The 14673-nt window shown below is 35.2% G+C and overlaps 1 protein-coding gene across 2 annotated transcripts in view; it reads right to left on the bottom strand.

The window, feature by feature from the left end:
- GRIA2 (glutamate ionotropic receptor AMPA type subunit 2) overlaps positions 1-14673 on the bottom strand; it is a gene marked incomplete at its 3' end in the record, with an annotated part of 95838 nt that overhangs the window by 3189 nt on the left and 77976 nt on the right. For both annotated transcript variants that reach the window (XM_081998799.1, XM_081998800.1), the window contains exon 12: positions 11106-11304. In XM_081998799.1, the coding sequence (XP_081854925.1) occupies positions 11106-11304 (199 nt within the window). The remainder of the gene's footprint in view (positions 1-11105; positions 11305-14673) is intronic.

Raw genomic sequence — 14673 nt, 5'->3', positions numbered from 1 at the left:
ATGGCTTTTTGTATTTGTTATATTTATAATTGTTACAGATTTGAGGCAAACAGTGCTACTTTCACTTTATAAGAGGTGTGCCAGATTAAAAGGTAAGATCTATATTCAAACTTCAGCAAAATATTCATCAGAAATTCCCACTCAAACAAGATGATCATCTTTTTCGCAGCTCTCTGCAGCTGTGCATTATGCAAACGAGAGGTGAGCTGAAATGTGTCAGTGGCACTAGAAAGCTTCAGATTGCTCCACAGAGGAAACTAGCATTGCTGTGAAACCTGAAGGGAACATTAATAGTGAGGCACCTGTTTCAAGGTTGTTCTTATTTGTAATACTCCACATGCCTCACCAACTCAAGTCAGCAGGTCAGGGTTTCCTTTCAGAAAGATTGTTACCTGAAGTACATTTCTTTTGCTTTAACCAATTGGTAGTTATAACTATAAGTGACAGTTTTAACTACCAACTGATTGTTATTTTTTAACCTGGAAAAAAAAAATAGAGGAAAACAAAATTTGCTACCTAGATGTCACCAAAAAGGAAGCACTGTTATCAAAGAAAAAGCAGGCAGAATGGGACATATGACAAGTCAGGGTCAGTAACAATCATCAGTCAGAAAGAATCCATGAAGCTAGATTTCTCATATTATCACATACTGTACAATTCTAATGAAGAATTAAGAAAGCACAGGTTTTTATCATCTCCCTCTATGTAAGACGAGTAGAAAACCTAAATGTGCTAACATTTCACATTTTACATTGTCTGATTAGAATATCTGTAGAACTACCAGTGCAGTTGATAATCAGCCCCAAATGAATTTCTTAAAAAGACAACCTAAATCATTATATGAAGTAGATGATAAACTACTGCCAAATTTAATACTATGTTGCAGGTAACTCAGCTATTATTACATTTCTACTGTAGAAAACCAAGACCATTTGGTTTTGTAGTTAACTTAGTTCTCTGCAAGATATTACTATTATATGCGCAAGTATACTAAATCTGTACTAAATAAATAATAGAATGTGTTAGAAGCATTTCTCTACTAGAGACATCTTGTAACATACACTTCAGAACTGCAATTCTGCTGTAACATCTATAATCATACAATTTTAAAAATAAATTAATCAAGTATAAAAGCATCAGTAATGCTCTCACTATCTCCCAAGGCTTCACTGTTCCTGTAGTACAGCGTGATCATTTTCCCAGACTTACTCTTATTTTCCTGTCCAGAAATGTAGTCTAGGAAGGTTTTGAGGCTCAGATTTCTCCATGGTCTCTGTACGTCTACTAATGTTAAAAGTCCTACAGTACTAAGAGCCATTGAAAGTTTTCTAACATCTAAATATTCCAACTATTACCAGAATCAACATGTACATCGGCACAGCTGGCTTTTTGAAAGTTCCTTTGCAGATCTGATGTTGTGTATCCTGACCTGTTGATCTACACATACTCAGTATACCCAGTAGTATCGGAAGGATTGGATATACTCAGCATGACCAGAATGACTGAGAAAAATAACTGTGCACTGAAGGCGCAGAGGGTTTTCCATATCTCGAAACAGTAGATGTTTCTAGATGTACGGTAGACATATTGCATATGCACTGTTCTTGTTCCATCCAAGATGATCCTAAAAATATGATCCTAAAAACTAGGGGAATCCTAAAGAATGGTATATTGCACCATCTTTGAAAAGCCATTTCACAAGGTAAACTATCACTGTGTACTATATCAGTAAAAATCCAATATTGCACTTTCTTCTGTCTGTAATTTACCCGATATGTGGATAGATACAGATAAGTGTCTCTAACAGATAGCAAATAGCATTCATGCCTGAAAGACACTCCCACCTGAAGATACAAGTCAGTTAGGCCATGTAATGTCTGAGACTTCATCAACTTCACCAGAGCACAGAAGGAAAGTCCAAGCGCATAACTTTCTATCATCTGTTCCCTGAGTCCTGCTGCTGTTGCTCACGTCCCTGGAAGCAGAGCTACCAGTGCTTAGATCTGCAGGGTGCTCCATCTCCTCTTTCCTTAGTCCTTTCAGGCTTGGACTCAGAAGTCCCCAGCCTTTTATGAAGAAGCTCAATCTTCCCTGAAATTTCATTCTCTAAACTTACTCTCTAATTAAACCCAGATGCTCCATCCCATTCCTATCATAAGTCAACATTCATTTGGCAGCATACGTCCAACTTGCTGCATGGGATTTACCACTACAAACTAAGCATGGGACACCAAGCTTCCAACAGCGTTCTTTATTTATAAAGCATTCTTTATTGCAGTTAGGTAACTGTCATGAACAGGTTCATAAACTGACTTAACTGACTTTTCTTCCTGCATTGTTTTGTGGTTTATTAAAATGACCTTTTGCAGGTTTTGACATATATCAAGTAACAGAGGTCTAGCAAAGTCTGTTCTGCTTTTGTTGTTCAACTTCAAAAAAATGCAGCTCCCCATTTCCTCTGTCACTTCACAGAAATCCGATCACAAAAGGTAAGTGAGAAGGATGAGAGAAGTCCCATGACAGACTGAGGGGTTGGTGCTGGACAGTTGAATGGGAAAAGCGGCAAGGAACAGATTTCCCAAATGGTCAAGTGTTAAGAAGACACCTCCCACTAGATGGCTCACAGGGTCCTTGCCATATAAATGAACACAGGAATACCTGACCCAGCAACCACGGAAATTAAAATCTGTAATGAAAAACATTGCCAGAAAATAACACTCAGAATTTGCCACGACTGCACAGTCCTCTGTGACCATGAACACTGAAAAACATCACGCTGGAATTCATACAGCTCAGAGTCTTGATCCCTACTTAGTCCTTGACCTTGTCTAGACTCATAAAAAATAAGAGCAATGAGCCACTACCTAGGGGCTGCTTCTGACTTCTAAGGTTTTTGTTTATATTGCTACACAATATACTTAGTAATACATTCTGTTTTCAGAACTGTGTCATTTTATTTCCTTTGTTATTCTGTTTTCAGAATTTGTCTTTTATACGAAAGGTAGAGCAGAAGGATGTAGAAAAGGACAGTGTTAAGAGACCTTCATCTAGCATTCTGTGCACACACACTCACTCATAAAGCCAACATAACCTGATAGTTAAAAAAAGCATACACATTTCTCCTAATTCAAATACATTGTGGGGAAAAAAAACCCACATTACATTGTTATTTAAATTTGGCTAGTGCTATAGTTGACCATATATTTTATTCCTATGCAAATGATCTTCTTCATGTCCTTAAACTGCACTTGGAAAAGCATGCAGTCATCAGCAACAGTGGACTAAACCATGAGGAAGCAGAATTCTTGTGAATGCAGGATACCTTGTGTGCAAATTAGGCTTTCACATCTCCTTCTTATACCCTATTTCTTTAATGGCACCAAAAACCTAAAAGAACAGCAGTGCTCCATAAAAACCATCACAACTTGCTATCACATAATCCAAACAACGGAACCATTGTAGATTGCTATATTATTTCACTACAAGAATGCAAGAAATAATCTGCACCGCTCTTAATGGCTGATTGCTATTGCAAGGTGACACTCCAGTCTATATATGAAATATTAAAAGCTAATTATAACTTTGGTATTACAATCAACACCAACATGATGGTACAAGACCCTAATATTCACAATGAATGCTTTTTCTCCTATTATTTACTACTTCTATGAAAGTACGATAACTGAAACAAAAAATGCCCCAGGAGGTAACATTTTTTTTTTTTAAAATACCATGTCACTACTGGGCATTTTGACTATGAAAATTATTATTATTACAAAGTACACATCCCATTTAAATGTAAAATACTGCCTTCATTAAGAAGCTCATTAGGAAATTAAATTATGCAAAGCTTTATCAAATTAATTAACTGTGTTTTGTGGGTCATCAGATAACTTTTCCATTTTGTCATTTAAAGACCCTTTATTCTTAAAATTGGGGTGCTGTAATTAGTATGGCATTGACAGAAATAGCTCCTCAGACTAACATTCTATTAGTCCATTAATTCTCAAATATGGTTTGTGTAACCATCTTGTTGACTTTCCATACTGAATAAAAGGACAGGAACTGGTATTGTCACCAGTAACTAGAAAGTGCAACAACAAATGAATCTTGCCAGTTTACGCAGTAAATCAACTATTGATACATCAAAAAACACAGAAAAGGACAAAACTAGTTTTTCAGTTTCTTTAATTAGCTCAAGATTGAGCACTTTAAAATACTTAAATTACTTGTTTATATACTTTAAGTACTTTACTTACTTGTTTATATACTTTAAGTACTTACTTGTTTATACTGAGTGAATACTTAACGTGAATGAAAGTTCAAAAATAGATGGAAGATACACATTTTGTAATATATTGATAGTTTTAGGCAGTACTGGTAAAAATTATTTACATGTTCTTAAGATGCAGTTTTATGGCTTTCCGGTTTCCATTACTTAATTGAGCTACTTACAATACCTTTAATATATTTGGTCTTATTAATAAAATGTAAAACATTCTAACTCAAGAACTTATTCCTCAAAAGCCTACTTACAATAATTTTCTCCAGAAACGTGCAAGAGAAGGACCTTACGTCGTCATCATATTCTTCATGTGAGTTAGGGAGTTAAGTGTTCAAGAAGGCTTGTCTTACAAAGGGATGTTAAAGTTTCAAGACCATTTAACTGCTGTTAAAATACTTGCTGAAATGACTCCTCCCCTGAGACTTATTAATTTCAACAGAATCAAAATTCCTCCCCATCATTCAACATATTCATAAAAGCAAAGCAGACCATTTCAATCTCATATCATGAAAACCTCATATAAATGTCACACAAACTAATTTCCACAATGATGACCTAAATCTATCTGTTCCTTTTGAAGTGCTGGTCACAAGGAAAGTCCGCTGTCCACTCCTAGAACTAACTTTACTGTAATAAACCTACTGATAGAGGGACAGCTGTACTACAGTCATGTTGCAGTATCTACTACTACAGCTTTGCTACATCACTGCAATATGAATGTAGATTTGTAAGTAGGATCTTGATTTGATCAGGGGAAACCTGTTAACATAAAGGAAACAGTATGTCATATAAATTGAACTGAAAAAAACAGCAAACAGCAGCAGATTTTCAAACCTCACGAGTCAAAAAAGAACGGGAGAAAGGAAAGTGTATCTGCTGTGTGGTGGAAAGAAACGCAGAGAACAAAGACAATCTACACATAGGACCATAATCTAAATGTATGCTTGAGCTTTGTTTTTTATGAGATTAATGTAAAGGAAGAATAAGTAATAGGAATGAGGATACAAAAGTGGAATGATCAAAACAAGATGGATGCAAAACAAAAATAACTTATTGCACCTATACTGGGGGCAGGGGAATAAACTAAATCCCAAAATGCAAAAGCACCTTCTCAAGCAACCACAGATCTGTAGTGAACTGCAGGTACTATTCCCAGAGTCTAGAACCATAAACATAGTGCCTGGACTTAGGAAGAATGAAAAAGCATTCAAAGTGACTACTGCTCTTTTGGTCTGAAGTACTGCACAGCGTGCACAGCTTCATGTGACATTTTAGAGTGAAAACATTTCAAGACAGAAATGACTAGAATTTGTAGGAAAGGAAATTGGGATATCAAAACACATCAAGACAGACAATGGGAAATTATTTTTTTGTTATATATGAGAAGTGGAAAATTCTGAGCACTAGAATGATAGAAACAAAATTAAGTGAAACTTTCCAGTTCAGAAGCATGGACCAGCACTTTGGGACCAATAAGAGATGTGCAATAAAATTGAAGATCTTCAACTGATAAAAACAGAAGAAAAGAAATGCAAATCTATTACTATGCTCAAAATGACTACCAGAAAACAGTGTGATACAATTGGGAGAAAGTTATTTCCAGAAAAGACAGAAAAATATTAATGCCTTTGTACAAAGTATTGCTGAGATCTCAGATGGCATACAACGTACACCTCTGTTCATCCACATTCAGGAACAATTAATTCAAACTATGACACACACACACAGAGAAGAGCTATAAGATGATCAGGGACCAAAATACCTTGCTTGGAAATCAAGAATAAACAGAGTTTTGTTGATAGAGATGAAAGCTCAGAAAAAAGCCCTCTGTATTAATGCATCAGGAAAATAAACACTGAGAAGAAAAAGAATCTACATAATTGAGGATAAACTAGTTATAAATACATTTAGGCTGGAAAATAATAGAATATTTCTAACCATAACAAGTGTGGTATTATGGAATGATCTGCTCCCAAGAGTAGTGCAAACAGAACTTATATTCATTTACTCTTATTCATTTACTCTTATTTTAGAGTGTATCAATTTATAAAATAAATTGCACAACACTGGAGAATCTTCAAGCTATACTGCTGCAAATTCACTTTTGCCCAGCACAAAATTACCTACTACACAGCATACTTTGATTACAATATCCAAGAAAACTTGATGAAAACTTGAAAGAGAAGATTAGGGAATAGTACGTTTCTTTTATCAGACACGATTTGTCTTTACAAACAAGGAAGGAAAATTCTAATAGAAAGGAAAACATTTTATTTTTAAGAAATATTATGCAAACAAGAATTTGAAATTAAGCTCTACGAGTAATATATGAAACAAGGTTTCTGAAGCACCACAGTGTTTTGTTCACTAGGCTCACTGAGCTGTCTGCAAAAGACATGAGGATTTTGGGTAATGTGGAGAGGAAAAAAAAAGAAATCTGGAAAATAACAGAGAAAGATGCTTTGAGGGAAAAAAGGAAGTATTGATTACTGCATTGTTTCTTTTAAAATTACTTTCACAATGGCCTAAATTAATTCTTTTGTGTGTTGCCCAGATGCAAGGACCTCAGAAAACAAGAACACAACTGAAAATTAACCATTTGAACCCTCTAGACCACAAAAAATATATCCATATCTTCAATCATCATGCTATTGGATACAAAGGGCAGTCTTTCCATTATCTCAGCACTCAGATCTACCCCTCCTCAATATTTAAGCTATGTACTTCTTTTTTCTGTCAAACTTAAAAAGCCAAACCCTCTAATCATATCTCCTTCCCTGATTCATGAAATGCCAGTCCTATAGCTCCTGCCTCTTAATGTACTGAGTAGAGTCCATGGTAAAAGTTACAGAAGATTTCATAACCAAGTTTTTTGTTTCCTTCACCTCTCAAAAGCTTCTGTGGAGCTAGTAAAAATTTAACTCTGGAAACGTATGTTCTATAATTCTACATCTGAAATGACAAACATTGACACTGAGGTATGATCCATGATTTTTTTAACCTCAATTCCATTTTAAAAAATCAGAGTGTTTCTTCTCTTCTCAATGGTTTTAGAAATTTCCTGTAGGGTTTTTTAGAAGCTTGAATATCTTGATGAGCATAAAGACAGACTGAGGTTCATAGACAGACTGCTGTATGCTTTCTCTCTTTTTGCACAACCTCTTGTAATACAATCATCAATTTAAATACCTTTATAAGTTAAAAAAATACTTCAAAATACTTATAAATCTAGAGGTATTGGACCTTTTTGAAGACCCTCAGAAAAGACAATACCACTAATCTTCAGTTCAAATTTTTTGCCTCCCAACAGACACCACTTTTGCAGAAGTGACTCACGGGGTCTTGTCAGCTCTTCTTATGTTTGTTGCTGGCTTTTCACTACGGAAGAGGACTTCTTTATAAAACAACAAGGATTATCAACCTTCTGGTATTTTTCCCATGCCCAGCTTTTCATTCTAGAACTCTTGCCTCCTAAGCAGGAATAAGCAACTCTTCCATAGTCTTTTCAGTGAAAGCTAAAGAATACTTCTTTGTTATGGAGCAGTTCTGCTTGCTTTTACTTTGGCAGAGGATCTACTCTTAAAGGCCACCAAAACAGTTAGAATGAAACAGATTGGTCTGTCCTTGTCACAGTGTTGGTTCAAAAACAGGTACATGTAAAAAGATTTTAAATAAAAACTAATGCAGACAGAGAGAATGTAGATCAGTCTAATTATTGTGCTGCATGTCATTTTTTCTTTTTGAGATGTCTTCTTACCTTACACATGGGACTAGTTACAATTCATCTTTTCAAGTGGAAAAAAGGTATCATGATTGATTTCATTTGTCTATCAGGTTTATAAATATTTTTTGATGAATAGAGCTAGGCATACAGCAAAAACATGATTGAATTGTAAAAGTAATTAGTTTTATCCTCTTTGTATCACTTTGATATTAATTTTCAATATGCCTTCGAGTAGGAGGAAAGCATGGAAATGTTCCAGTGAATATCAAGCTTGCACACTTATGCAGTTGTACTTCTGTAAAACCACAGCCACACATTTTCTTCAAAGTTTTGCCCATTATTTCAGGTTGTAAACCCAAGAGAAAAGGCAGCAGCAATGCACTATATAACTTTGTTTAGGCTTTCAGTGCACTGAGAACTCTAAAAGCACTATCCCTAAGACAGGGGCACTAGTAAGTATCAGAAGCAGTAAGTATCCCAACTCAGTGGAATAAAACTCTGAAGACTTGGATTGTACTCAGAATTTTCTTCGTAGCAACTTTTAGCTCTCCCAAGGAAAATGACTATACTATACGTTCTGGTATTTACAAATATATAACCATAAGACCTGACAGATATGCCATTAAAGAAAAATTGCATATCTGTAACATTATTACTAAGAAGTAATAGTTTCCTGCTGAGGTTTACTGCTCAGAAAAGCTCTGTCATTACAGTATTCTTTTTTCTTTTCTTTCTTTTTCCATTATTTGTGCACTGATATTCTATGCATGATGTACCAAGCTTCTACTTCTCATCTTAAAGCAGCACTAAGAACTCTAGAGTACAATGCCTTTTCATCCCTTTTTCTCAGTTATGTTTTGTGATTCAGTGCCAACTGATGCTCTACCCACTGTTGGCAGGAATATCTCCTACTAGTCTGTACTACCTTAGAACTAAGGAGTATGTACCTAAAGTAGGGGAAAGTACAAAGGCAATGCATCTTTTGTTGTGAGTGCCAAGGTTGTTATCTCTGAGTCAAGTGATATGGACTAGCTTGTATGCCTCAAGGTTTAGGTCCAGTATACATTCCATCTATAGAAAACAAACTTGCAAGACTAACTGTGAAAAAAAACCAAAATGTTTACTAACTGTGACAAAAACCCCAAATGTTTCTTCTAATTCATGACAGCGATAGAGAAAAAGCCAGTCCATTTTAGCTTGCTGCTAGAGAAATACTCAAGTTGTTTCCAGCTGTTCGAAGAATTTGAGTCCTAATTTCAGGTCATATAAAAATCACACATCCACTCCAATCCAGTCACCATACAGAAATACTCTGCGTGAAATTTTAGTCTCCTTAATGCTAGAGACTGCTTTTTCCATTGCCTTCAGCAGACAGTTTCATTCTTGAAACCTGAGTTTCAGGTCTCCTAGAAAGAAATTCTGACAGCTATTATTTCCTGAAAAATAACTGGGCAAGTTTAAGGGATTTTCAGCAAATAGTACATAGAGCCATCAGGCTAAGAAGTTTCATTACACATAATGCACCAACTTGTTTGCGATAGAAACAGCTGAGAAGAAATTTCCAGAGATCATGATAGCCTTGTTTGTGCAGAGCCAAAGGTAACTTAACAAAAGGCGAAGAATATGCCCTCACAAAGCCTCCACCTGATTTTTACAAAAACAAGTTATTAATGCTCAGGTAATCACCAGAAACACTAGTTGTGTAAAAGTGTAATTGGAAAGACGTACATATGTGCTAGGAGCACAAAAACTACATACTGATGCATGCACATACAAATGTTTTTTGTTTCAAAAGCCTAAAAATCTCTAAAGAGAAATTATTCAAAAGAACTGACCTACTATTAGTTCACATTCAATCCCCAGTATAGCCATGACCTAAAAGGTTTATGCTCACAAAACCGGAAACATGTGCCTGTATGCTTCTAAATGCTTCTAAACACCCTTAGCACAAAGCCAATCCCATTTTTACTAGCTTACACACCTGATGTTACTTTTGCTTTAGCCAACAGGAATGCAATCAGCAGCAGGTCTTATTACTGGACCTACCATCAAAATCAGAAAATAATGCTTTTCTACAGTAGCAAAAAGTATGGTTCCTATTTAGTACATTACCAGTTAAGTATGCATTACAGGATCCAGTGAAAACCATAATCTAGCAGTTACTGCTGTAACTATACAGTACATTAAAAATATTTGTGAGAACTTGTTTCATATCACTTTTGTGGCAGGCTATGTTTGAAACGTAAATGTACTATTTATAACTATTTAAAATACATTTTGTTTAACCCTAACACAATCATCATCCCTTGAAAAACATGAAAACAACAGGTTTTTCATATTTGTAGCACTTCAGATCCACTTCCATTTTACAGGGAGAGACACACAGAGCACACAGACAAGGCAAAACAGTCACGGTGTTTTTCCCAGCAGCCTTAGTATCTCACTCATTTGCTGGGTGGATTTCACCATTTTAGCTGGTGTCTCAAGGGCAGCCTGAGACTCACACACTGGAAGTCTCATGCATTTTTAAAACTGAAATACACAGACATAGGTGAGGATCGACAGGCATTACTGTAATGCAAGTAACAAATAGTAACTGTTTTCAAAGGCAGGCATAGATTTACTACAGCAGCCAAAATCGTTGTATCCCATTCCCCATCTGCAAGCTTGAAAAACCATGTGAAATACTTCTTAAAACATGACTGTACACCTTCCCATGTCCCTATTCACTGCATGACAACCTAAAATATAGCGCAGATATTAAATAGCCTTGTTTATAATCCTTAGCTCTTGTTTTACAGCTTAGATGAACATCAACTCCCTTCTCCAAACCTATCTTGTTTTTTACTTTACTGTGGAATATTTTTAGGTAATTTCCTTGCAGCCACTTTTGCATATTTACAACATGACCCTTATATTTATATACAGATAATAAATGTAAGGACAATGAATAAACAGAAACACTTATATTTGTGATTTAGGCTGCATATACCGCATTTTTATAGCAACTTTTTAATAAAGCCTAGGGAAAACATATTTACATGAGTGAACACCTATTTAAAACAAAACAGAAATCTAAAAAGTAGAAATTCTTACCCTAAAAAACTCTTTAGTGGAGCCAGAATCTAATGTCCCATAAGCAATTTCTGTTTGCTTGGAAAGATCTTCTGCACTTTCAATGGGAGACACCATCCTCTCAACCGTCAGGAAGGCAGCTAAGTTAGCCGTGTAGGATGAGATTATGATGAGGGTAAAGAACCACCACACACCTCCAACAATGCGCCCAGACAGGGATCTAATAACAAGTATGAAATGGATTTGTAAAGTGAAATGAAAGTCCTAAAAAGGAACACGTTATCAGTTTTATGCAAATGACGCATTATACTACAGGGAAGCATTTCAGGCTATCTTATAGTACAGCTCTGCATACTAATCAGATGGGAAATCAAGGCATACTCCACTACATCTCCTGGACTTTTCTGAAATAAAAACTCCAGAGTTTACTTTAGGGAGAATTTAGTGATCCACTTCATCAAAGTTCTGAACACCCTGAAAGGAAACTGCTCCCATCATAACGTGCTATATTTAACACACAAGCTTGTTGTCCTCTCTGAAGTGAATTTGTGTGACATTATGAAGAGGATCAAACAAAATCAGAGAAACAGTGCTTTCAGATAAAAATGCACTTAGAAATTAAGTGCCTTTAGCTTGCTTCTTTTCCTAAGATGTTCAGACAAAGACCTATTTCCACAAAACAATGGCTTATGCTGCTGTGGACAATCTACACTGAGAAACAAATGGTATTATTTGCAATAAAAACTGGCCAGGGAATATCCATAAACTAAAAAGTACACACAACTTCTGAAAGATACAAGCATTTAACAAACTGAGGACTGGACACGAAACAGTGATAATACAGAAAAATGGTGACGAAAGTATATTTTAAAATAATAATAATCTGATGTTTTTAACTGCAGCAGCTGGGCTCTTATGGATCTTTGTTTTGCATCTCCTGCTCAAGAAGAAAGAAGAAAAGAGAACTCAAGAAAATATGTAAAACAGTATACAGCACACATCTAGAGAAATTCAATGATTTTTCAATACTCAAAAACTAATATAAGAAAATTACTGATACTGCCATTACTGTCAAACTTGACTTTCCGTTTCTAAATGATCCCTTAAACTTTGAAATTACTTACTACTTTGTTTCCAAACAGGACATTATAGGAAGGAGTACATAATCTTTGGAGATGTGATTATTTGGCAGAAGTGTGCATGCAGTTGAAAGTCTAATACTAAGGTATTGCAGTAGCTTAGGTATATCTTGATGTGTCTCCTGTCTATTAAGTAAACAAATTACAAATCACTTACCCAGGCTACTATATTTTGAATGAGATTTCAAACTAATTCTGACAAAATATTTATATAGATATAACTATATATATATACACACATTAAAACATGATAGTTATATAAAGCTGATTTGTTAACCTGGGAACAAAAATAAATAGAACCAATTCTGGACAAATTGCTTTTACTAATTGCTATTGTAAAAAAAATCTCTGTGATAATTCAGACATGAAAAGACTTATTCCATGTTGCAACAGACTCACTAATTTGCTGTAGTACCTGAAAAATCAAGTCAGATAAGGTCCAGAATATGTTATTAAAAAGGACCATAGAAAAGAAATTATTTAAAGTTCCTTCTAAATTTATATATATTCTGCAAACATGTTTTCTGTCACCTTTGAGAAAATATTATTTTGACATGAAAGTAATCTGAGTATAAAATAATTCTACAATTAAAAGATTGAATTATATGATAAATATGTATTTGCAAGGTAAAATCTCTGACAATGTGTATTTAATAACTGCTGATTTTATGGCACTTGATATTATATTGATGATGTCTGCTATAAATTATAACCTTCAAAAGCTCATGATGTCAGCAAAGTTGCTACTGACTTTGTAAAAAGAAATCAGCTCAATGCCAATCCAGACATTATGTTCCCACATGACATTTTATAAGTAAAATTTTTTTGAGGGTCATTTGTATTCAAAATTTTCCCACAAGGTCTGTCCCAGTTAAATAAACTATTTTTTTTATATAAATTTCAAACAGTTTCTAAAGATTGATAATTATACACTAGTATCAACCCACAATTGTACAAGAACCTCGTTCATCAAATCATTAAATACTGAAATAACAATTTCTGTGCACAACTACCTAAATTTGTGCACCATGGTTTATACTGACAAAGGTATTATATGGAGTACCAAGTCAGTACAGGGCAGTACACACCCCCCTCAAAAAAGATGAGGAAAACTTTGCTAAGTTTTCATTATCATATCATTATTCTATTCTATTCTATTCTGTTCTGTTCTGTTGCTTCTGTGCTACATGGCAACACAGGGATTGCTATTGCAGACCTGCTTCTAGGTGGTCCAGTCTTACTCGCACCACCTTCTATTCCAGAGTCAGGAAGCCCAAGTTACTTGTCTGCTCTACAATCCTTGCAGTGGTTGTCACTTTTATTAGAGAAATGATAGTAGCAATAGTGCAAAACCTAACTTCACAAAGGCGTTTTCCTGATGTCTGAAGAGATTCCTTCTCATATCTGCTCTAATTCATTTGCAGGGAGTTCAAATTCTGTAGTGATGGTTTTGGTGCAAGAACAAAAATAACTGAGGTGTTTTCACCCCTTTTCTACTTTTATAATAAACAAGTAATATACAAACTAACAGCTTTCCTCAAAAATACATTTGTAATGAAGTGCTGTTAAACACCTCACTGAAACTAAATCTTGAATCTCCAAAATGATTAGAGTTTCATGCACCTTTTATGATGACCATTTACTATCATTATTTTTATATCACCTTTCAAAAGTCATCAGACCGTGCACAACAGCTGTCATGCTTTAATAGCCAGTAAAGTAATAATAACAAAAAACATAGTTATTCTACTATAGCCTTGATTCAATAAAAATAATTTTGTAGCTAATAGAGGACATTGAAGACAACTAAACCTGTGAAATGTGTGATCAACACAAAAGCCCCAAAGGACTGAAATTAACACAGCTTCTCATGACCCAAAACAATTGGCTCTCGTTTCCTGTGTACAATTCTTATGGTGTTATACACCAAATCTGTCGCATCTTTCATCATAAAGACTGTCATATCTCATTGTAATATGCCAGCCTTTACACAGAATTGCTAAAGTTCTCAGGCAATAAGTGCTCTGCTATTTGAGCAACTTGAAAACCTGCTGTTGCCTTTTGGGATGCACGACTTCTACCTAAGAAACACTGCCTTAGTGCGATTTGTTTTGCATACTAGCCACTAGGCTCACTAGAAATTGACCTGTTCCCTGTCTCATTTTAGAATGTTTATAAGAAAGTTAAACTGCTTAGTATAATTAGGGAGGTCTTCTGATTTGATTTCCTTAAACCCAGTGGCCCTATTTCACTTGTTACTATAGTTCCTTCAAGCAGCAAGTAGTTATTTACCTATCTACTTACCACTTTGCTGAATCAAGGCTAGAACCACTTGTGCACAAAGGAAATAGAATATTTAATGAGCTGCAAAGGAATTAACATAAGTGCTTTACAGTTTTCCCTAATAAAGTAGGTGAAAATCCATGAGGAATTAAGCATTTTTAAACTGG

This window comes from Phaethon aethereus (genome assembly GCF_964289735.1).
Source record: "Phaethon aethereus genome assembly, chromosome: 4".
Classification (NCBI taxonomy): Eukaryota; Metazoa; Chordata; class Aves; order Phaethontiformes; family Phaethontidae; genus Phaethon; species Phaethon aethereus.
Note: the sequence above shows the minus strand (reverse complement) of the source record. Positions and strands in the feature narration are given on the sequence as shown.